We start from the raw sequence: 25,691 nt of genomic DNA, 5'->3' as shown, positions 1-25,691 counted from the left end.
TTTCCATCCTACTCATTCATTAATTATTTCCTTTCAGATTAATATGTTCCATTCTTAACCCAAAGTTCATACCTTTCAATTAGTGGCCACTAGGATTTGAACGATTGAACCAGTAACCAACTTATTTTCTGACTGAACAGATTATAGTTTAGATTATAATACTGAGCACTTTTGCCTCTGAGTCACAAGGGGTCCAGATCCCACAGTAAGACGCAAGCACTAAAATCAACTTTTGACAGCCTAACGCAGTACTGAGGAAATGCTGCACTGCTGATGTGCCATCTTTACAGTTGAATCAGGTGCGAGATCAAGGTCCCATCATCTGCTCAGGTGGATGCAGAAGATCCCTTGGCGCAACTTCAATGGAAGACAGGGAAGTCAGCCCCAGTGACCAATACAGATCCCTCAACCAACATCACGAAAGCCAACAGATAATCTAGTTATTGTCACATTGCTGATTAAGAGCTTGCTGAGTGAAAACTGGCTGCTGTATCTTCAACAGTGACTAAACTGATAAGTACTTAATTAGCTATGAAGGTCATCCAATGGTCATGAACAAATGCCAAGTGGATGCTACAGTCTTTTTTACTCACCTCTAAATTTTGCACTTTGTAAAGATTACTTTTTTTTTTAAGAAATTCAACTGTAGTCTTTTGGTAGAATATACTTTAAGCATTACTGACGATAATAAATTTTCACAAAGCATGGTTGAAGATTTGTAGCTCGGGCGTCCGTTGTTGTGGTTCTGTTTGCCGAGCTGGAAGTTTTTGCTGCAAACGTTTCGTTCCCTGGCTAGGGAACATCATCAGTGCTATTGGAGCCTCCTGTGAAGCGCTGCTTTGATGTTTCTTCCGGTATTTATAGTGGTTTGTTCTTGCCGCTTCCGGGTGTCAGTTTCAGCTGTAGTGGTTTGTATATGGGGTCCAGGTCTATGTGTCTGTTAATGGAGTTTGTGGATGAATGCCATGCCTCTAGGAATTCCCTGGCTGTTCTCTGTCTGGCTTGTCCTATGATGGTAGTTCATCCACAAACTCCATTAACAGACACATAGACCTGGACCCCATATACAAACCACTACAGCTGAAACTGACACCGGAAACGGCAAGAACAAACCACTATAAATACCGGAAGAAACATCAAAGCAGTGCTTCACAGGAGGCTCCAATAGCACTGATGATGTTCCCTAGCTAGGGAACGAAACGTTTGCAGCAAAAACTTCCAGCTCGGTGAACAGAACCACAACTTTCACAAAGCATTTCACCTTGTACTCATTCTGGTTGTACGTTTGCTCACTGAACTGGAAGGTTTGTTTTCAGACGTTTCATTACCACACGAGATAACATCTTCAGTCCTTCATCCGGAGGGTCACTGATGATGTTACCTAGTATGGTGACGAAACGTCTGAAAACGAACCTTCCAGTTCAGCGAGCAAACCTACATGCAGAACCTCAACCTGAGCTACAAACCCTCTCAAAACTCGCTATCTCGTACTCATCCAGAGAAATCACCTGAAATACCAAAGTAAAAAGGGGAAAAGGACTGATTGTTTAGCAAGTGACACCGACTGGTAGACATACTATCTTGGAAAATGCTGCAGTTAGAACATGACTGATAGTTAACTATGTTAAATGATAAACCAAGCAGGTCAACTGATTAGCCAAGGAACTGCCTAGAGAAATTAAGCAGAGCATGGCTGTCACCACTTTGTTGAGTTGAAACAGGCACTACATGTGCATGACCTTTCTGTCCACAAAGAACAGGACCGTGCCTCTTCCCCGAAATGTCCAGCAAGTAACAGCATAGCCCCTTCAGCTGCTCTCCAACTGGCCCGCCCTTTCAAAATTCACAATGCAGCGCATTATATACTGGATATTACACATACCAGACGTGTACCCGTGTTTGGAACACCATTTGCTAAATAACCCTGTGTGAAGACTTACACTGACTACTGACAGTGGATGGTCAGTCATGCTTGCAGTTGTGTGTACTTAAAAGTTACTTATAACAATACAGAGGGTATTGTTCTTTTCAGACAAAGAATATGTAAACTCAGTTGCATCAAACCACAAAAGAAAAACCACTAAGAATGCATAAACCACACCGAGTGTCACGATTCCAGGTGGTGGCTGACCAACACCATCTTCTCAAAAGGCAATTTAGGAACAGGCAATAAATGGTGACTGAGTGAAACACAACGTGACTGTGACGGCCATGAGCAGGCACACAAGGGATGGCCCCAGCTAACCTACTACCAAACTCTGGTGACCCCAGAACTTCGTTCAGAAAGAGCTCTAACAAGCAATTCATGTTAACCATGTTATTCTCAACATCCAGCAAGAAACATTCACTGATTTCTCTTTTCAAAAATCAAATGCAACCACAAAAGACTTAGGAAATGAAAAGCACAGGAAGGAAGCAGACTTGTTGCACATTCGCCTTACCATTAGCAATGGGCAGAGTTTTCCTGCCCTGTTGGATACACCATGCAGAGACCACCTCCTCTGCTATTTTTTTCCAAGCCATCTGATCACTGGTGAGAGTTTAGAGCCACCAGAACATTTCACACTTGTATGGTAAATACTGGTTAAAAAAGAGCCATCTACAATAGCTCATTCATAATGACAGACCCCAAAATACAGGCAGCATGGCAACTGTACAGTAAACACCACCTTGGCTTTAGCCTGCAATACCCTATTCAGAGTGCAGCTATGTCTGTATGAACAAGATGCTTTGACAGTTATTCTAACTTTGATGTTTTTGATGTTCATGTTTGTAGTTGGTGGGTACAATTCTGATTGTGTTTGTATTTAACTGAAATCTAACCTGTAAAATGCTATAGTTCCCTGCCTTAGTGAAGAGCAGCTGAACTTAATTAAAGCAGCCCCAACCAGTTTCCCACTAAAGGGTCATTCACATTAGGAGCAAATAAAACTAGCTAGTTTAGATTAGATTCCCTACAGTGTGGAAACAGTCCACACTGACTCTCCAAAGAGTAACCCACCCAGACCCATTTCTCTGACTGATGGACCTAACTCTATGGGCAATTTAGCATGGCCAATTCACCTGACCTGCACATCTTTGGACTGTGGAAGGAAAGCGGAGCACCCGGAGAAAACCCACACAGACACGGGGAGAACATGCAAACACCTCACAGACAGTTACCCAAGGCTGGAATTGAACCTGAGACCCCGATGTTGTGAGGCAGCAGTGCTAACCACTGAGCAGTTTAGTGCAACAGAGCACTTAAAATAAAAGTGCTCAGTGGTAGAGTACTGGGTTAGAAAGCCTGGGTTCAAATTCACCATCTCCAGGAGTATATCATAACATATCTAACTGGTTTGGTGTCAAAATTAGATTACTTACAGTGTGGAAACAGGCCCTTCGGCCCAACAAGTCCACACCGACCCGCCGAAGTGCAACCCACCCATACCCCTACATTTACCCCTTACCTAACACTACGGGCAATTTAGCATGGCCAATTCACCTGACCTGCACATCTTTGGACTGTGGGAGGAAACCGGAGCACTCGGAGGAAACCCACACAGACACGGGGAGAATGTGCAAACTCCACACAGTCGCCTGAGTCGGGAATTGAACCCGGGTCTCTGGCGCTGTGAGGCAGCAGTGCTAACCACTGTGCCACCGTGCCGCCCACAAATCTGGCATAGAATGAGGAATTAGATATTTAAGCAAGTTAGAGGTAAAAAAGTACAAAAACAGAAATTGCTAGTGAACCTCGGCAGGTCTGGCAGCATTTGTGGGAAAGAAAAGCATAATTGACAACTTGAGTCTGGTGACTCTTCATCAGAACCAGGTGAAGAGTCACTGCACTCCATACATGAATCAACCGTAACACTAAATTAAGCAAAATTTCAAAGGTCACAATCCCTGCACAGTTACCAGAGTCATGCACAAATTGACATCGCGCAGATCAGTTTACAGACACCAATGAGTGGTTCTAAGAATGGTTTGAGAGAAGTGGGTTCTGGTTCTTGAAGCAGTAGCACCGATGCTGGGAAAAGTGGGATCTTCATTTATCAAATGTTTCCCACCTACATTTACTGAATTGTTACTCACATCAACTCTACAACTAGGAAAGTAGAGAAGATTTCACCCATAATAATAAGGACAAGGGAGCAAATTTGGGAAATGAATATAAGAATAGAGTCAATACCAAGGAGAAAAGTATTAATGTGGGAAATGATAAACAGACTGTGATAGGAAGAGATACGAACAAATAAGACTTAAAATTACCAAAAAGAGCAAAATGATAGAAGTAAAATCCCTACACCTGAATGCACATGCCATTTAAAACAAAGTCAGACGTCCAACGACACCAGGTTATAGCCCAACAGGTTTATTTAAAATCACAAGCTTTCGGAGAGTAGCCCGATGAAGGGACTATGCACCGAAAGCTTGTGATTTTAAATAAGCCTGTTAGACTATAACCTGGTGTTCTGTGACTTCTGACCTGGCTCACCCCAGTCCAACACCAGCACTTCCACATCATTAAAAACAAAACAGGTGAACTGAATCAGCTAATAGAAATATATACATATATTCTGGTACCTATTACAGAGACATGAATGCAGGATGACATGGATTGGGACTTGAATCTTGAAGGGTGCACTTCATTTATAAATGACAGAAAAATAGGAAATGGTGGAGGGGCGGCTCTGTTAACTAATTACGGTGTTACTACTATAGACAGGGACATGGAAACAGTTTAGGTAGAAATGATAAAAGCAAGACGACACTTGGAGGGCTGCATAGCTCTCCACCCAAACCTATGGTAATGGTTTCTATGTATATTTCAAAGAGAAAAGAGCTAACAGAGTGACCATGGATTTTATAGAAAGTGAGTCTAGTGAATTTGAAATGGAAAATAAGTGGCGGTTACTTTGCATTGGCCTTCACTTTACAGGTAACAGGAGCATTGATAATGGAAGGGAGGAACTCAAAAAAATTACAATCAACAGAGATGTGGCACTGAGTAAACTGTTTGGAGCTACCAGCAGACACATAGCCCAGTCCTGGCTAACTTCATCCCAAGGTCTAAGAGTGCCCAATGAGATTGTTACTGAATTGGTTTTAATTATCTTGAACTCTCTTGATTCAGGATTGAATTGGTTAGTATAGAGTACAGGTCGCTCTGGTATAATGCTCATTTCGTTCACACAAATTGGCTATAACACGATTGATGAATTGTGGGCGCCGTTTGAATAATGTGAACTTTCGACCGAATGGGTAAAGCAATTTCTGTTGAAATCTTCTATAGCGCGAAGTTGCAGAGGAACGCAACTGCCGCGTTATAGCAGAACGTACTGTAATTAGAAACACTAACAAAATGCTACCATTCTTTGTGAAGGGAATACAAAAGAAGGGAGGTTCAGCTTCGATTATACAAAGCACTGACGAGATCACATCAGTTGGAGTTTAGGAGAGTAGGAGGCACTCGATTGAGAAAAACAAGGTCCTGAGTGGTCTTGACAGGGTTGATATAGAGAGGATATCTCCTCTTATGACGGAAATCTAGAACTAGAGGTTACTGCTTAGAAATCAGGCATCACCTATTTAAAACAGAGATGAGATGAATCTTAATCTGCCAGAAGTGTTTATAACACTTCACCAGAAAGGGTGGTGGAAGCAGGATCATTGAATATTTTCAGGACAGATTCCTGTTAAGCTGGGGAGGTTGTGTAAATGAAAGGCTACCATTGATGGGTGGAAAAGCGGATTTGACGTGACAATCACCCCAGTCGTGATCTAAGCGAATGGCGGAGCAGACTTGAGAAGCTCAATGACCAAGCCCTGCATGTTCCCACACAGGTTCAAACAGCACCCCCTGTCCCATTAATGCCAAAATCAACAAAGATATAATTCATTCGCCCGTTTGACACTGTTAATAAATTAATGGGCAGCAAAAAGAATGATGACCTTGGATCCCAAAAAGAACAGAATTAGAATTTTTAAGTGGCGGTGCAGGGAACAAAAGAGAGAGGACATTTAAAACAGAAGGCGGACTTAACTCGACATAGGATAACGGATGAGGTGATTTCCTCCAGACTTCTTGGCAACTGGCCTGGACACCATTTAGCGAATTGCTGTGGCCCCTTTTGTAACAGAACACTGCAATCCCTCGTATCCACCCAAGGGAGTAGATATGTTTAACAGATTAAAGATGGTGCCACTAACAATGCAGCACTCTCTCAGACTTCCAACAATCAAGGATTGAACTTTGTTCAAGTCCCTGAGCTCAGACTTGGACCCACGACTTTCTGACTTGGGAGATGTTACCAACCTTCTGATGAGACGCCCCTCCACCTCTTACCCTTTCCATTTGACATTAATATGCAACACAACTAGAGGGAGATGTCCCAAATGAAGCCGGCAAGCAGACCCACCCATACTTTTGCAGTCAACACTTACTTGGGCCCGGGCGGAGCTTCTTCGGTCTGTGTGGTAGCTGAGGAGGAGCCCACATTATGGTCAGTGGCTGTTGACGTGCTTGTGCTCTCATGGGAGACGCTCTCAGCTGCTGGTTCTGGAGGCTGGGCCGTCGTTGCTGGTGGAGGCTCTGAATTGGACGTCTCCATGCTTTCTCCTGCTACCGGTGTGGCAGGTGCTGCAGCTTCTGCCGACAGGCCCACGGCACCCACTGGGCTCTGAGCAGCTGTCTCCTGCGGAGTGCCATTCGTATGACCCTGAGAAAGGTTTTCAAGAATGGAGCGTTACTTACGGAAAACATGCAATGCTTGACCGCTGGCTTGCTCTAAACTGCTTCAAACTGTATGAATGGTCAGCCATTCTTATTCAACTCATCAGTTATCCTTCACAACGAACTTGGTTCCAGATCCTCACTTCGCAATAAAAGCTCAAAGACGGAATATGCCAACTCAGTTTCTCACTCTACCTACAGATGTAGCCTGAGCAAATCTGTATCTCAGCAATTTCTGCTTCTGTTTACTAGCATGGCACCAGGGATCAAAGGACACCAGTTCAATGGAGAAGCTGGGGACGGTTCTCCTTACAAAAGAGAGGTTTGAGATGCTGGGGGGTGGGGTTGTGATAGAACAAATAAGGGAAAAGATGTTTGTGGCAGAACGGTTAGAGAATATCAACTTAAGGCAAGCAGTAAAAGAATATGGCAGAGTGGAAGGCAATGTCCGAAAGGTGACCAGTTCCTCAGATCATCAAGAGGAACACGTGACTGAAAGCATAGTCAAAACAGATTCATTTGTCATTTTCAAAGGTGAATTTGCTAAATAGAGTCAGAGAGGTGTACAGCATGAAAACAGACTCTTCGGTCCAACCTGTCCATGCCGACCAGATATTCCAACCCAATCTCGTCCCACCTGCCAGCACCCGGCCCACATCCCTCCAAACCCTTCCTATTCATATACCCATCCAAATGCCTCTTAAATGTTGCAATTGTACCAGCCTCCACCACATCCTCTGGCAGCTCATTCCATACACGTACCACCCTCCGTGAAAAAGCTGCCCCTTAGGTCTCTTTTATATCTTTCCCCTCTCGCCCTAAACCTATGACCTCTAGTTCTGGACTCCCTGACACCAGGGAAAAGACTTTGTCTATTTATCCTATCCATGCCCCTCATAATTTTGTAAACCTCTATAAGGTCACTCCTCAACCTCCGACACTCCAGGAAAACAGCCCCAGTCTGTTCAGCCTCTCCCTGTAGCTCAGATCCTCCAACCCTGGCAACATCCTTGTAAATCTTTTCTGAACCCTTTCAAGTTTCACAACACCTTTCCAGTAGGAAGGAGACCAGAATTGCATGCAATATTCCAACAGTGGCCTAACCAATGTCCTGTACAGCCTCAACATGACCTCCCAACTCTTGTACTCAATACTCTGACCAATAAAGGAAAGCATACCAAATACCTTCTTCACTATCCTATTTACCTGCGACTCCATTTTCAAGGAGCTATGAACCTGCACTCCAAGGTCTCTTTGTTCAGCAACACTCCCTAGGACCTTTGCATTTAGTGTTTAAGTCCTGCTAAGATTTGCTTTCCCAAAATGCAGCACCTCGCATTTATCTGAATTAAACTCCACCTGCCACTTCTCAGCCCATTGGCCCATCTGGTCCAGATCCTGTTGTAATCTGAGGTAACCTTCTTCGCTGTCCACCACACCTCCAATTTTGGTGCCATCTACAAACTTACTAACTGTACCTCTTATGCTCGCATCCAAATCATTTATGTAAAAAGTAGAGGGCCCAGCACCGATCCTTGTGGCACTCCACTGGTCACAGGCCTCCAGTCTAAAAAACAACCCTCCACACCACCCTTTGTCTTCTAACTTTGAGCCAGTTCTGTTTCCAAATGGCTAGTTCTCCTGTATTCCATGAGATCTAATCTTGGTAGTCAGTCTCCCATGGGGAACCTTGTCGAACGCTTTACAGAAGTCCATATAGATCACATCTACTGCTCTGCCAACTTCAAAGGAAAATAAGCTACAGGGTTCTGAATAGAAATCAGAGGATTGGAATTAACTGGAGTGTCCTATTGTCCAAAGTACAATGGACTGAATAGCCTCTTCCTACACTGTTCCAATCTATGATGTGATTTTGGATTTATAGCATTTGCCTTTTGCTCCCAGTATTCTTTTCTGTGTTGGCCATTTCCTCTGATGCTGCCCCTATAATTGTTTGGTGTGGGGCAATCTTACCCCACCCCAAACAAAATATTAAATTCACCTCCTACCTGCATGATTTTGATGGCCTCTAATTTCCTGATCCGCCCATAAAAGGCAGACCCAAAAGAAGCAGTGATGGTCTCCAGTGAGGTAGTGACAGAGGTTCAGTGTCAGATCACTCCAAGCAACTGGCTGAAAAGCAGCAACTATGTAATCTTGAGGCTGATGGTACTGAACTTCAGCTTTTGACCGTGGAAGAATCATGATCCAGAAATGAAATGAAGCTTTCAGCCAATGTAACAACAGAGATAATTATTTCTAGGACAAAGTGAGGACTGCTGGAGATCAGAGTCGCGTGTGCGTTGCTGGGAAAGCACAGGTCAGGCAGCATCTGATGAAGAGAATCGACATTTCGGGCATAAGCCCTTCATCAGAAATGTTCAGGGCAAAGGAGAGGACTTGGTAAAGGAGGGAGGTATAGTGAGAGAGGGACTCACTGAGATCTTTGTAAGAGAGGAGGAGAACTTCTTCAAGCTCGGTATACTTGGAAGAGGATTCGCAGTAAGGTTAAAATCAACTAGGAGAAAGTGGGGACTGAAGATGCTACCATATTTCCAAAGGGATAGATTGGCCATGATCTTACTAAATGGCATGACAGGCTTGAAATGCCAGGTGGCTGACTTTTGAATGCATTTCCTGCATTCACACAATCTAATGCAAAATAGTTTTGAGCAAACAAAATCTGAGTGTGCGTGAACGTCACAGCCTCCCCATTTGACATCAGGGAAAACGTTTGTGAAACTTGTCAACTGTTTGGAGACCTGCCTTTTCACGCTGGCAAGGATACAGGATTCTCTCCAGAGCACAACAAAAGCTTGCCAAAAGTCAGAAGGCAGTAGACAGCATGTTTCCTGGGTGGAAGCTCACTTTCACCCATTACTTGCTGTACTCATCAGCACCTGTAAACTACAGGGAAAGTAAAAGTCAACATCTAAACTCTTTTAACACCTTGCATGGTGGTTTAAACTCCTTAGACTTTCTCCTATGATCAGTGACAGCTTTCATGCGTCATGCAATCCATAGCATCCTTCCCAGGCATAAACTAAGCTTGGAGGAATAGTATCTGTAACTACAGTGCTGTCAATGAAACTGTGCAAGCAATTCTAGATGGAAGCTGCCTCCCTATCATGTCAGCTGGCTGCTTCCCACCTTGTACATATCATCTAGCTCTCGCTAGACTTACTAATCAGCAGAACCAATCTTCCTCCACCTAAGCACTTCGTAAATTTGATGCCTCTAGCAGATCCTATTTTACCTTGCCTTGCTCAGTGAATAAAGCCAGAGTCTGTTCAGTCCCACAACAAAAATAACCTACACATCTATCACACCTTTATGAAACTGTAAGAGCCCCCATGGCACTTGGTAGTGGCATTATGCAAAGTGTGACACTGAATTAAGTACACAAGTTTTAGATTAGATTCCCAACAATGTGGAAACAAGTCCTTCGGCCCAACGAGTCCACACCAACCCTCCGAAGAGTAACCCACCCGGTCCCCATTTCCATCTGACTAATATACCTAACACTATGGGCAATTTAGGGTGGCCAATTCACCTGACCTCCACAACTTTGGATTGTGGGAGGAAACTGGAGCACCCGGAGGAAACCCACGCAGACACTGGGAGAGTGTGCAAACTCCACACTGACAGTCACCTGAGGCTGGAATCAGACCTGTGTTGTTGTGTCAAATGGCTCAACAGCTTGATCAAAGAAGCATGCTTTAAAGAAATGTGTTTCGGTGGAGCAGCATGGAGGGAATTCCAGAGTGGAGGATCAAGGCAACTGAAGATGCATTCACCAATGATGGAAGCCATTAAAATTGGGATGGAGGTTGGAGTTGGAGCAGTGAAGGCACTTTGGATGATTGTAAATTACAGGAGAGGAGGGCAGAAATCACAAAAATTGAGGGAGAAGGCCACAGAGGGGTTTAAAGCAAGGAGGAGAATTCAAAATTCAAGACAGTATTTGACCAGGACCTGATGTAGGTCAGTGAACACAAGTATGGCAGAGGAATCAGTCTTGCTGTGAGACTTGGACACCCTAAGGTTTAAGGGAAATATGTGATCATGCTGGAAGAGATGCTGTTGCCTGGGTTAGAGCACTTTGGCTACTAAGACAGTCTAGATAGGCTTGGGTTGTTTTCTTTAGAGCAGACAAAGGTGAGGAAGAACCTGACTAAGGTGCACAAGATTATGAGGGGCAGGGACACAGTAGATCGGAAGCGGTTGTTCCCCTTGAGATCAATAACAAGGGGAACATCATTTCCAGGTGAAGGACAGGAGGTTAAAAAAAGACTTGAGAAAAAAAATCGTTTCAACCAGAGTACGGTGGTAATCTGTGCCACACTGACTGAGAAGGTAGCAGAGACAGGAAACCTCGCAATATTTATCAAGTACAGGGATGAGCAGGTAAAGTGTCATACCATTCAAGACTATGGATCAAGAGCTGGAAATGGGTTTAGTGTAGATAGATCGGTGTTGACCTGATGAGTTAAAGGGCTACCTCCGTGCTTTATGACAGAATGTTGGAGCCGAGTGTGCATGGAAAAATCAAATCTAGGAGGTAACAAAAGGCCTGGACAAGGGTTTCAACAGTACTGAGCTAAACCAAGCAAAGTTAGAGTGGGAATAAGTGAATGTAGAGATGTGGCAAGGGAGACTGGGAGGCTCAGATATGAGACCAATATTGCAAACACTGACTCAGTCTCAGGTATAAGGATGGGAACGGTTACTATAGGGAACAGGGAGGGAAAGGAAACTAGCGGCTTCAGCCTTCCTCAACTTAATTAGTGGAGATGTCTGAATATACAAGTACTGATAATTTATCAACAGTGGAAGTGGTAAGGGAGGCGGTGGTGATGTAAAGCTTGGTGTTGACAGAGCATGTGAAAGCTTAGGCAGCATTCTGTCAGCTGAACCACAAGCCTTTCATCACTCCTATAAATCCTAATAAATCTGTTGTATCATAGCTCCAATATCCTGTGTGCAATAAATGCCAGGAACGCCACAACTGACACCATGTCGTTGTACAGACTGATCACATCCTTGCTTTCATGTTTAATATCGCCAACCATAAAGCCTAATTGCCTGTTCAAAAATGTTCACAACTACACTTTTAAGAACCTGTGCAGATGCACCCCATTTCTCTATTCAATTAATAATTGAACAAGGTTTAGCACACAGATCTATCCATTCTGATGTTTTTCACAGAAATATTATCCTTTTCATTTGTCCACTCTGAACCTCTATTGTTTGATACTTGCTCACTGGACAAACACGTTCCGGCAACATCAATTCTCCTTCTGGTTGGTCTCGCTTCTAAGTTCATCAGACCATAATACCATTCCTTTTATGTCTTTTCAAATAGACAGCTCAACACACATCCTTGGAAGCTACACTTTTGCCAATCCAAGAACTCTCTCATCTTCCCTACTCATGACCCTCTATCCAATCCTCTCACCCATGCTATTTGTTTTTTTAAAACCACACGTGCCTCAACGCACTCCCTCACAGCTGACTCTCGCAGTGGACGCTTCACTCATTTCGTTTTACTGAACTCCCAACGGCAACACCCCTGCATCGATAAAGGGCGGCATGTCAAACGGTATTTCCCGAAACAGAAGCGTGCTCCTCACCTCCAGCCTGTTCAAGATCCCCTGAATGTCTCTCAGCATATGCTGTGCCAGTACCAGGCGAACTCTCGGCTCACTCTGTGAAAACAGAAAAGACAAGTTCCATCAGTGAAGAATGCCCTGGTGAGCCTGGAACCCCACGTCAGTGGGGGCTAGATTCTCTGCTAACACATCTTGCCACCAGTACAGAATGATGCTGGACTATTGCACCTGGGATTCAATGTACTCTAATCAAATTCTCCATAAGCACAAGATCGAGCAGAGTTCTGATCACCATAGCACAGCCGACTGATTTTCATCTTACTCATTAAGTATTCAAAGAACGAGAGAAGCTGTGGCCCACCAGCTGAAAGATAAGCCAGTCCTGATTTCAAGGCAGCAAACCCCAGTATTGCTGAATCAAAATGGTTCACTGACAGTTCATCATTCCACGCTCCTCTGGTCACAAACCAATTGCAACTGAAAGCACCACAGAGAAAAGACAACGAGGCTGACTCGGTGACGTAGCCATGAGGGGAGCGAGATCACACACGTGAAATGGTTGTCTCCAGAATAGTCTGGTCTGGACTCAGCCCATTCCCTGAGCATATCAGTGATGTCTGTGAATCTCAGCAAAGACAAAGGGAGAACGGAGTGCGTTTGCAGAGACAAACTGGCCAGGAGCTGTGCCGTGGGTACCCAAGTAGAAATGGCTACTGGTGCTGATCCACTTGCAAGTTTGCCTCCCAGAGTGAAAGGAGAAAGGCTCCCATTTGTTGGTAAAAGGTGGTGCTGGTTTTTCTTTGGGGGCAGGGGTTTGTGGAGGGAGGCACGCAGTCATTGGGATGAAAATGCATTGTTACACCAAATGCAGAATAACAGCCTGCATAAAACTGTGGGGAAAACTAGTACAGTGTCAGGATCACCAATCAACCCAATTACTTAAGAATTACAGCAGAGACAGACCATTTGACCCTGTGTTTATGTGCTTATTTACGTACTACATGAACCACCATCCTGCTTCTTCTCATCTGTGGAACCTCACGTATGTATTCTTCTACCCCTTCTGTGCTACTGGTCCCATGCACTCCTTGCGGTAGTAATTTCCATGTCTTAATCACTCTGTGGGTAAAGCTGCTTCTCCATTTCGTATTTCTAGTTCTAAACTTCCCCCACAAGAGCAAGTACATCTGCTTTATCAATCAATTGCGTGTTTTAACTGTGTCATTCAGGTCACACTTTAACTTTCCCTGAATTTCCTTAAATGGTCATAACTTGCAACATCTGGTACCATCCTGTAAAGCTTTTGTGCACCTTGTCTAATGCCTCCATTATTACTGAGGAGTGGCTAAAATAATGTTGCTGCTTCTCACAGAGATGCCTCCTGCATCTCTTTCAAATGGACAAACACACAACGTCCTCCTACTCCACATTAATTTAATTATACAACATTATGTAATGGTTCTACAATGAAATTAGCCATGGCATTGGAGGGCACTGAGTATTTTCTCCATTTTGAAGTGTGCAAGACACAAGACAGAGACAATAGCAGCAAATTGCACCTCATCCTGCAAGGAAAGGCCAGCTATTCCTCCACCGATTCTGGACTTGCCTCACTACCGCCTACCAGACAGGTTGTACTCATCTTCCTGCTAATGCAAGAATGGGCAAGGTTACAGAGGAAACCAGGGCTCCCTTGCACTCGTTCCCTCTCTCTGTACAATTTGGGTGAGAAGGGAATCAAATGAAAGATTGCAAGTTTTGATGAAAGATGAAAGTTTGACAATGTGACAATATCTGAAAATGTGTTGCTGGTTAAAGCACAGCAGGTCAGGCAGCATCCAAGGAACAGGAAATTCTTTGTTTCGGGCCAGAGCCCTTCATGAGGCTTTTGCCTGAAACGTCGAATTTCCTGTTCCTTGGATGCTGCCTGACCTGCTGTGCTTTAACCAGCAACACATTTTCAGCTGTGATCTCCAGCATCTGCAGACCTCACTTTTTACTCAATGTGACAATATCAACCATCACACCAGTGAAATGCTCATTTCCTTTAATCAGTTCTCAAAACACCACCACCACCACCACCACAGGATGACTTGAAAGCTTTAAACGCCCCAGCATCATGTGTTGATAGTCAGAGGTGACACGACCTCTCTGTCCAATGGAATTATAAAAAGGTAGAAATACACCAGCCTGCAAATGACAATTAGCAGAACCACTGACAAACAAACCTAGCTGTCATGAGAAAGCAACGTTTCAGTCAAGGGGAGGAAATGGCTCAGTGGTATTGTTGCTAGACTTGTCATCCAGAGATCCAGGTAAAGTTATGGGATTTCAGGTTCAAATCCCACTGATCAAATTCAACAAAAGCCTCAAATGAAAAATCTAATGATGATCATAAAATCATTGTTGATTGTTCTTAAGAAAAACCCATCTGATTCATGAAAGTCTTTTAGGGAAGGAAACTATCCAGTCTGGTCGACATGTGACTCATGATCCACAGTAATGTGGCCGACTCTCAACCTCCTCACCCCCCCCACTGAAATGACCTAGCAAGCCACTCAGTTGTATCCAGGGGATGACTTGCCGGCCCATATCCACCAGTGAATTAAACGAGAAGTTACTTACAACCGACAATTGTAAGTAACGCCCAAATTCAACTGTGGTTTCTCTCCTCTCCTCCAATGTCATATTGTTCTCCTCTCAAATGGCAAATGTTCGGCACAACATCGTGGGCCGAAGGGCCTGTTCTGTGCTGTATTGTTCTATGTTCGATGTTCTACTCTGCTCTAACGCATAGCTCCCTCAACTGCCCCCTTACAAAGTTTGTCATGCATCAGCAGACCTTGCAAAGCTATCCCAAAAAAAAATCTGATGCGCACCTGCACACACGTTTTTGAGCGAGATACCACGAAAAGCAGAACGCAATCAGGCAGTGATGTTGGTCCCTTTCCTCCTCGCTAACCCAGAAGCATCAAGATAATTGTTGCTCACCTACCCAAACTCAACTCAAAGCAAATAGTGTCTACCTGTGTGTAAATCCAACATCTTGGGGAAGTCAGCAAGGCCACCAGATTTCTGTAGCATCTCTGTTGGCTTGTTCACACATTATATTGCTGCACACCTCAAGTAAGTTTCTTTCCATCGTGGAGAGAGTAACATTGCCTTTCAGAAGGCACAAGAGAGTGTTTTGTTTGAGAGAGTATTATCTGAAAGAGTGAATTAAGTGACTTGCAGAGGAAATATTTGAGTTCCACTTGCACCAAATATTAAGCACCCCAGAATCCAACACTTGTATTAAAAAGCTTAATAAAGTACCAAAGACTTGTTTATATAGCACTTTTCACAAGTTCACAACTTCAGAATGCTTTGCAGCCAATTAAGAACACTTCAATTATAGTCACCACCGAAAAGCAAGAAAGATGACAGCTGATTTGTGCACAACAGCACACAAACAGCAGTGAAATCAAGCCTAGTTGACCTATTTTGTTTTGAAGTGATAATTTTAGGGAGAGAAATCTTGATCAGAACCTTGGTTTGATGTCTGAGCTTCTCATCGTCCACACTGCCTCATGCTTTTAAGCTAGACACTTGTTAGAATTTCCTCCCATAATTCAGAAGACTTATAAAGAACAAAGTAATTTCCGAAGCGGAGCAGGAGAAAAAATATTCAGAGTAACCTCAATATTAGTGATAGATGTGCCAATGGGGTGCACAAATATGACAAGTGCAGGTTTGTAACTACAATATATTCCAGATTAGACACACAATGAAAGTACCTGAAGCACTCAACTCAAAACATATTGATCAGCGTCCATGTTAAGTTGCTGGAAATGCACAAGGCAAGGCGCAGCCACAGCACAAATGATTTCAACGTTAAATACATGGTGAACGATTTCTGTTTCCCAACCCCTCAGCAAATCATTGCCCGAACTGATTCTCCACCCCATTTCCTTTAGAGAGCTGCAGCCAGGGAATGACATACATGCCTACTGAGCTCAGTTACATTTTGCTGCACTGTACTTTCTCTAAGAATTGTACATCCTCAGCCTACATGCTAACTACAAACAGCATGGATGAATTAAGCAGCAGCAGCATGGGTCAATGGTAGGATTAACAAGATGGCACAGGAAGGAGAAAAGACACAGTGAAACATAGAGGGCAAAGAAAAGACAGAACACAAAGTTACCTGGATGGGACTCTGTTCCACATTGATGTGCACATCCATCGACGATCCATCACTCTTCAGGAGTGCAAGGGGGAGGGAAGGAAGGAAGGAAGGAAGGAAAAAAGCACCAATCACAAAATAAGCAGCTACTCCCAGCCTCGATGCGCTTAAGGAGCACCCTACCTGTGAATCTCAGCCTAGGTTACTGGTACAGCTAGCAAGAGGGACTCTATCACATACAAGAATGAAAAAACAGGCTGGATCTTCCACCTCAACTCCACCTTCTCATACTATCTCCATTATTTTAGAAACAAAGGGAATCAACGAAACCTGACCTGAACATGCTCAAGAATTGAGAATTCACAGATCTCTTGGTTAGAATTCAAAAACTCACCACCTTTCAACTGAGAAAATTTTTCTTCCCATCTGCCCTGAACGTCCAACCACTTACCAAAGCGGTGAGAGTGTCCCTAGCTTAGATGAAATGCCCCCCCAGCATCTACGTTATCAAGCCCAAAAGAATTTTACATGATTCAACAAGATCACCTTTCACGTTTCCAAACTGCAGAAGAATGAGGCCTAACTGACTTGATCTTCCTCGCAAGGTAATGCGCTAATTCAGAGTCAGTCAAGTAAACCACTTTTAAGTCAAGGTTATTTTCCCTTAGGTAAGGAGATCAAAACTGTACACAGCACAATAGACACACGTTAGCATGGCTCACAGCTCAGGGCTTCCTGCGCAGTCAGAAAAGAGCATGAGGCAGCCGCACATGTACTGTGCAGTGAGCACTCTCTCAGGCACTATCAACATTCCTCTCCAGGAATAGGGAATAAGTCACCTCAGACTTTTAGTTGAAGCGTGCAGCTGGTCAACGCAGTTATGAAAAAGCTACAATTTTACCTGAAGCCCCTGCACAATACTGCCTTATCAAAAGAACATACAATTTCTCTTACACGTGCATGGACAATGGTGAATGAGCTTTAAAACTGACTGCAATTTCAGACACATCTGGGAAAAGTGAAAGGTCACTGTATAAATGTATGTTTACCTCACATTCTGACTGCACCATCAGGTATGAAGTGAAAGGAGACAATTCTGTCAAAGGAGACAATTCCATTGTCATCAGGTTTTCAGTGAGGTATGGAGTGTTTGCTATTGCTGTTGTATTTGAAACAGCAGCATTGATAACAAGGCAGCTGAATCAATTCATTGCCCAACGGCACATGCATGCTTTTCTATATCACCCAGCTCTAGCCAAGGCATAGTTTTGGACTGGCCAAGGTTAGTTAATTCCTTCAATTCCACATTTAACGGTAGTATCTTTGTCCTTACAAAGGCAGCAACAGCCAACTGCTGACTGCTTGAGATTGTTGTGACCCTCCCTTCCCAATAAAGACTGCCTGGGATTATTTTGCCTTATAAACTGCCACAAAGATTTATGTGGTGCATTTCACATCCTCAGGACATCTTACAAAGTGTCCAACAGCCACTGATGCACTTCTGGAGGTGTAGTTACTGCTGTAATGTGGAAACATGCAGCTAACAACTTGCGTAGTGCCACTTCCTACAAATAGCATCAAGTTAGATCCAGATTATCTGCTTTAGGAGATGTTTGAGGGATGAATGTATGTCAGGACACCAGGACATATCCTCTACCTTGAGATCTTTTATATCCACCTGATAGGGAAGAATTGCAATTTAACATCTGATCCAAAGATGACTAACTCAAGCACTGCACTAGGAATGCGCACATAGATTATTCATTCAAGTCTTTGGAATGATGCTTCAGCCTGCATACCTAATTCAACCACATATAGAACAGTGAGTGTGAAAAAAAAGCACAATATATTCAACAACAAATACAGAAATAGTGAAGGTAATGCCTTCAAATGAAAAACAGACTGAAAACTTCAAGTGCAGTTTGACTTCATCTGAACTGAAAGGAGCTGGAAAATGGTGTTTTTTAACGCAGCAGATAGAGCGGGACGAGGAGGAGGAAGTGGAACGGACTGTGAACATGCCCAGAGCAAAAGACCAAGGTGGTGAACAATAATGGTAAAGAGGAATTAGATATGTGAAGTAGGTGTAAAAAGAAAAAAGGAGTGCAGAACTAACATCACATGGACGCTGCCTTCTGATCTAAAGGTTGGATTAGGAGAGAGAAAATTCAGAAAGGAAACTTACAGAAGGCAGTGAGAAATGACAACTGACAGAGCTGAATGAATGAATCAAAGAGAAAAAGTGAGGCTGAAATATCAACTAAAACACCACTGACAATTCTGCTTGTGCACAGGCCAGCTATCATCTCGAAAGGTTTAAGGTTTCAAACAACATACTTTGTCACAGCAAAGCTCTCTTTTACAGAATGGTCAACATTGTGCATTCTTGGAATACTTTTGCTTAAATTAGTGGAAGGTGAATTCAGAATGATTCATGGAATCCAGCAGAATGTGTTTTAAGCAGTTTGGCCAATTTGTTTTCATGTTTGTAAAGAATACAAAGATTACTTGATAAACATCTCAAGGAGTTCATCAATGTTTCAGAACCAGAAATGATAGATTAGATTTAACAAGTTCTCCTTCCTTTCAAATAGCAATCACATTTAATTACATCTTCATGTCCCTTCTTAAGGAAAAAAAAATCTTCCTTTCTTTAATTCAGTGTTGGGATGTTGACTTGAACTGCTACAGTCCATGTGGTGGAGGCTGTTTGAGTGCTGACTGAAATAGAATTCCAGGATGTTGACTCAACAACAGTGAATGAATGGCCATATATTTCCAAGTCACAATGGTGCATGGCTTGGAGAACTTGCAGGTGATAACGTTCGCACAAGCCAAGTTCTAAATTATCGCAAAATTTATCTTGTTCTTTCAGTGAAAATGTTCTAATTCTAAACTTACTGCTTCAGAACTGGCAACCCTGACAGGTGACCCGCAAGTTTCCTCAAAGAAATGCTGTGAATCATCCTGCACGTTTCCATTCCATCACAGCATTGCACTGCTCTACTCCACAGAAGACATCATGATGTCGTCTTAACCTTTTTTGGTCCTGGGTTCATTAAATCCCATTCAGCACAGGGAGCTCCTAGATTGCAACACCACGGCGATGTTAAGCCGAGCACAAGATGCTTTCTCAGAATCGCTGGCCTGCATGTGAGGAACTTGGTAAAAGCTCCCCAATCATCACTATATGGTGATTCCTTCTGGAGGCATGAGTAATCGAGGATAACTATCAGAATCTAGAGAACTGGCCAATATGATGGAACGATGTGATGCTCACTCTTCACACTGAGGCATGAACAATGGCCCCTTGCAGCAAGACAGAGTCATAGAGACGTACAGCACGGAAACAGACCCTTTGGTCCAACTCGTCCATGCCGACCACATATCCCAACACAATCTAGTCCTACCTGCCAGCACCTGGACCATATCCCTCCAAACCCTTCCTATTCATATACCCATCCAAATGCCTCTTAATTGTTGCAATTGTACCAGCCTCCACCACTTCCCTCTGGCAGCGCATTCCATATATGTACCACTCTCTGAATGAAAAAGTTGCCCCTTAGGTCTCTTAGATCTTTCCCCTCTCACCCTAAACCTATGCCTTCTAGTTCTGGAATCTCCGACCCCAGGGAAAAGACTTCGCCTATTTACCCTATCCATGCCTCTCATGATTTTATAAACCGCTATAAGGTCACCCCTCAGCCTCTGACGCTCCAGGGAAAACAGCCCTAGCCTATTCAACCTCTCCCTATAGCTCAAATCCTCCAACACTGGCAACATCCTTGTAAATCTTTACTGAACCCTTTCAAGCCTCACAACATCTTTCCGATAGGAAGAAGACAAGAATTGCACGCAATATTCCAACAGTGGTCTAACCAATGTCCTGTACAACTGCAACATGACCTGCCAACTCCTGTATTCAATACTCTGTTAGAGAGAATCTGTGAAACCATACCCCAAGGAAGGCATTATTTTCAGAGGTGCAAGTTACTGGATTTTTAAAAAAATGCATTTTATCCTCAATAGCTGGAACACACTTGTATGAGGTGACCAGAAATGCTACAAATGCAGTGAATAGAGTCTGACCAACGCCTTGTAGGGTATTCATACATTTTGACATTTTGTCTTGAGCCTCGTACATCACCTATCTTTCTGAAACTGTAATGAAAACAGACCACAAAACGGGAGTGGGGTGCGGTGGGGGGGGGGGGGGGGGGGGGTTGACAAGGAGTATTACACTGCTTAAGGTTCAATGAATTGTTCATTTAGTAAGGAGAGCTCAGTTTAGAACATTCTATATTGTACCTTCCAAAATACATTTGCTGAGATATATTGCTCCAATGAAATAAAGGCCATATGGATGCATCAGCAATACTGGGTAGAATGGTCTTCCATAATTCACCATGTGTTCTGAAGCAAGGCAGTAGCTGATGTCGTGATTGGAATGAAGTCAGCCAGATGGGGCCCAAAGAATGAGTTCCCTGACTGGGGCCGTTAACCTGCTCCAATCAGGGAGCCCTGGCTGACAGGAGTGTCAGACATCCCCGCTCACAATGAGGGCCAGCTCTGAGGAAGGTGGACCAGTGTCATGGATTCCCCGTATGTAGGTAAGGGCAATTTGGTGACACAGGATGTCGGCCTCCATGGAGCTTCTTCAGTGGCAACGACAGAAAAGCACGCACCTGAAGAAATTCGCTTGTAACAGTTGCAACTTTGAGCTGGGTTAAGCGTTTGTGGCATCATGCAGTGATCTGGGAAGTTCGACTTGTTTGTTCTTGAAAACTGGGATCCAAGGGAATGCATTATTTTTTCTGGGCATTGAGACATTCGGGCTGACAAAAAGCATTGAGTGATTCTCCTGATAACTCATGAACTGGCAGCTTTTTTGGTTATTAGGAGCCCAATTTTCCCACTCGCACCAGATATTTTTCAAGAGCTGACAGATTTAGTCAAAAAAAATTATGACCCCATGCCGTCTCTAACTCTGTGATGCTACCAGCTTCACAAGGCTATTCAAGAATTGGAATCCCTGTTGAGACTTTTGACTAGGTTAAGATGACTGGCAGAAGCATGTGACTTTGGTTCAACCCTTAATGAGATGCTGAGGCACCATTTAGTATGTGGGATTAATGATCAAAAGCTCCTACTAGCTGAAGCCCAACTGGACTTTAACCAGGCACTACAACTGGCTTTATCATTGGAAAATGCAGTAAACATAGTATATGAGTTACAGGGTACTCTCATGCAAGAGGACACCCTTGCCAGACTGGGAAGGGACAGACAGCGTCAGGAAGGTCAATGGCAGACACAAGGCTCTGCTAAGTGAGAGACACAGTTTACTTCAGGGAGCAAAGTTTGGTGTCGGAACCATGGGAATGGGCCTGCATGGGGAAGAGGTATGGCCGACATGAGGTCAGGTCCAGAGATGCTGCAAACTCACAAACCTTGCAAGAGCAAAATGTGCTTTGGCCCTTGACTACCTTTGATTGTTCTGGAACCTGTGGGTTCTACCTTTCCGTCAAGTGTAGAAGTAACCTCAGAGTCTGAGATGGACACAGCGGGTGTCACTGCCTCGACATCTTTGCCATCTAACAAGGAGAATGAATTTCTTCGGAGATGCTCTCGGTGCAACAGGTGAGTTACTGTGTTTGTATCCCAAGGCAGAGTTGGAGGAACCTGACCCGATACTAAAACGCTCCAGGAGGAGCCACAAAAAGATACGGCTGTGGACTTAGCAGAGAGGGATGTAGTGATTGTAACAAGTTCAGCTGTGTGTACCTTACAGAATGAGTTCCCTGACTGGGCTTGTTAATCTGGTCTAATCAGGGAGCCCTGTCGGACAGATATAAACAAGAGTGTCAGAGGTCCTGTTCACTCAGAGCTCTGAGGGAGCTGGATCAGTGTCAAGGACTCTCCATGTGTAAATGAAGGGCAACAGGATACTGGCCTCAGTGAAACTATATCAGCTCAGGCTCTCAATGTCTGTGGAATGAAAAGGGATTGATAAATGAGGGGAGAAGGAAATCCAGCCAAGAGACATGTGCTTCATTGTTCTCGAGACTCCAGTCATAATCTGTTGATAAGCAAATCAATATATATTTTTTAAAAAAAGGAAAGGTGACATGTGCAGATGTATGGAGAAACAGCAGGGGATTATGGGGCTGTTAGGTACTATTTTCAGAGAGCTGGAATAGGCATAATAGGCTGAATGATCTCCTGTGCTGCAAGATGCAAATGCAAGCCATGTGTGCACTCCAGTGATGGCATATATCCCTGAAATTAAATTGATTTTTAAGGCTCACTCTCTTGTCAAATACAGCAAAATAATTGTAAAGGACACTGCAGGCAACTGTACTACATCACAGTAGCACTGTACTTCACATCTACTGACTCAATTCTTTGCACTGTGCAATTTCAGAATTTTGAGAGAATGGGTTTGCAAACATTTGTGTTTCAAAACTGCCAAAGGAAGACTGACATTAATCAAGGGTATTCAGATACTTTACAAATGGATTCTGGAGAATGAATTATAGACTGGGTTTTAATAAAGGAATTTGCCTTACATATTGAGTAATGACTATCTGGCACAAATCTGCAGTCAAGAGTTCAGATAATACAAACAAGCAAAGTTATGCCAAGTGCCGAGTTGTCGACTGCTAACAAGATTAAGATTCTGCCCTGAAATTGCTTCAGAATGTCTCTCTCTCTGTGGTAAATGCAGAATGTGCAGATTGAGATCTTTTACTTTTGGCTGGATTCTATGCTGGCAGTAGCTGTTATTCTTGGCACCCTTCTATGCCATTTAATGTGACACAGTGGCGCCGGGCCAGTTCACCCGGGAATTAACTGCAGTTAATTGAAAATTGTGTGGCCCCGATAAGAAGTGGGGAAAGTATCCGCTATTATGAGGGGGCATAGCTTTAAATTAAGGGGTGGTAGGTATAGGACAGATGTTAGGGGCAGATTCTTTACTCAGTGAGTCGTGAGTTCATGGAATGCCCTGCCAGCAGCAGTGGTAGACTCTCCCTCTTTATGGGCATTTAAACGGGCATTGGATAGACATATGGAGGATAGTGGGCTAGTGTAGGTTAGGTGGGCTTGGATCGGCGCAACATCGAGGGCTAAAGGGCCTGTACTGCGCTGTATTTTTCTATGTCCTATATCCAGGATGTATATCTTAAAATCTGCCGACCATGGGCTCTCATCTCCCGCCTCTCCTTGTGAATCTGTTAGCTGGCTGCAGGATCAGTATTCTGTGATACTGATAGCTGACTCAAAAGTAGTTGTAGATCCAGATCCCTTGCCTGTGACCACAAGGCTCCCCCAGAATTGTATCCCAGAATCAATCAACTCACTCCCTTTAACCCCTAGAAGGGGGGCTCCCACACTAATAAAGGCATCAGCCATGCCCCAGTTGGTGGCACTCTTCCTCATGAATCACAAAGCTATGTGTTAGAGTCCCACTCAAAGAGCTGAGCTTGCATGACTGACGCTCCATTGCTGTCCTGCGCTGCACAGAGTTAGATACAACCGTCTTTCTGGCCAAAGGTTAAACCTGGGCCCTGTTCAGCTGTTCTCATGGTGGTTTTTCAAAAAATCTCAGGACATTAATTTCAGCAAGAGCTGGGAAGTCTCCTCAGTCCCAGTCAATATTTATCCCACAATCAACGTCACAAAATAAAATCAACCAACAATTATCACATGGCTGGTGCACAGGATGGCCATGAGATTTCACAACAACTGTGACCACATCACATTGGCAGCAAAACATTCTGACAGGTCCAATAGTCAAAATAAAACATTGCTTAAATACAAGCCTTTCTTTTACCTTTTCATAATTTGGTGCTATATTACAAGGTCAATTTTTTACAGAGGCTAATAACCTACAAATTCTGAGGACAGGCTTTCCACTGATACTCATTCCAAGTCTCCTAACTCCCACAGCTAACTCCCACTCCTAACTACCTTAAATACACTTTCCCACACCTTGCTTCCTACTAAAAGTCTGTTCCACTTTCCCAGTTTCCCCACCCCATCGGCCAGATTTCTTCCACTGGGGTTCTCTAATGGGTTCTCCTTTTCACTCAAACAAAACTCCAACCTCATTTTTTTTTCACAGCTAACATTTACACCGGTCTTACAAATGAACTCCTCGTACAGCCAGAGGAAGTCTACAGCACAGAAAAACGGCCCTGAAGCCTATCAACTCTGCACTGGTCAAAAGCAAACACCTAACTGCTCTAATCCCATCTTCTGGCACTTGGGCCATACCCCTGACTGCTTGGTGCGGCATCTTCCCTGACCTCCAGTATAACAGCCTTCGCCTTTTGCACTGGGCACTTCAGAATCTGTTGTTGCTGTTCCTCCCCTTTAGACCACAGTATTAAAAACTACAATTTTCCACCTCCTTTTAGTTCAGAAGTCGTCATCCTGGAGTCGAAACTTTATCTCTTACTTTCCTCTTCACAGATGCTGCCAGACCTGCTGAGTTCCTCCAGCACATTTTATTTGATTTATGGCTTCCAGCATCTGCAATATTTTGCTTTTATCCCTAAAATATATTGCTGATTCATCCAAAATAGGCATCAAAGCTGTCTTTCTTCATATAGCTCACTGCACATGTTTGGTGAAAGTGTTATCCTATTACTCCCATGTACTGGCTCTTTTTCCATTGCCCTGCAAACACTTCCCAATCAAACATACAGTCAAAAAGTCTTTAGAATTTTGCCTTTCAATCTGCTTCTACCCTCCTTTCAGGTCCCTTATTTCAGGTTGTAAACTTAAATACAAAAGGAAAAGTCTTCATTTCATGGCTGGTTCTATTTTTTTTAATTCATTTTATTTTAAGATATAAACAACAATGGCAAGGCAAGCATTTGTTGCTCATCCGTAACTACACTCAAGAAAATGATGGTGAGCCATCCTCCTGAATTACTACAGCTCTTGTGTTGGGAATGAACACAGTAAAGAAATGGCCATTGTGTCCTCTGGTTACCAACCATCTTGTCATTATTATTTCTATTCTGTGGGTGGGGCTCCATATTATCACAGTTCAAATTGCCTGTGAAGCACTTTGGTTTTACCCTCAGCTCTGTTCAAGTCTTTTTTCACGTTGCTTATTTGACCAAACCCTTCATGATTTTGAACACCTCTGTTACATACCCCCAAAGCGATGTTCAACAGTATCAGTGGA

At 43.6% G+C, this 25,691-nt stretch overlaps 1 protein-coding gene across 5 annotated transcripts in view; it reads right to left on the bottom strand.

The window, feature by feature from the left end:
* The window catches only part of LOC132832824 (large proline-rich protein BAG6-like), a 94,811-nt gene that overhangs the window by 36,225 nt on the left and 32,895 nt on the right, over positions 1-25,691 (bottom strand). For 4 of the 5 annotated variants that reach the window (XM_060850991.1, XM_060850993.1, XM_060850992.1 and 1 more), the window contains 2 exons: positions 12,352-12,426; positions 6,430-6,704 (listed from right to left, as the gene is read on the bottom strand). In XM_060850991.1, coding sequence (XP_060706974.1) covers positions 6,430-6,704; positions 12,352-12,426 — 350 coding nt within the window. Of the gene's footprint in view, positions 1-6,429; positions 6,705-12,351; positions 12,427-16,516; positions 16,571-25,691 lie in introns of those variants that run through there. The other variant, XM_060850994.1, reaches the window with a different exon arrangement.

The sequence above is a fragment of the Hemiscyllium ocellatum genome, chromosome 35 (genome assembly GCF_020745735.1).
Source record: "Hemiscyllium ocellatum isolate sHemOce1 chromosome 35, sHemOce1.pat.X.cur, whole genome shotgun sequence".
Classification (NCBI taxonomy): domain Eukaryota; kingdom Metazoa; phylum Chordata; class Chondrichthyes; order Orectolobiformes; family Hemiscylliidae; genus Hemiscyllium; species Hemiscyllium ocellatum.
This window is presented reverse-complemented; position numbering and strand designations above follow the sequence as displayed.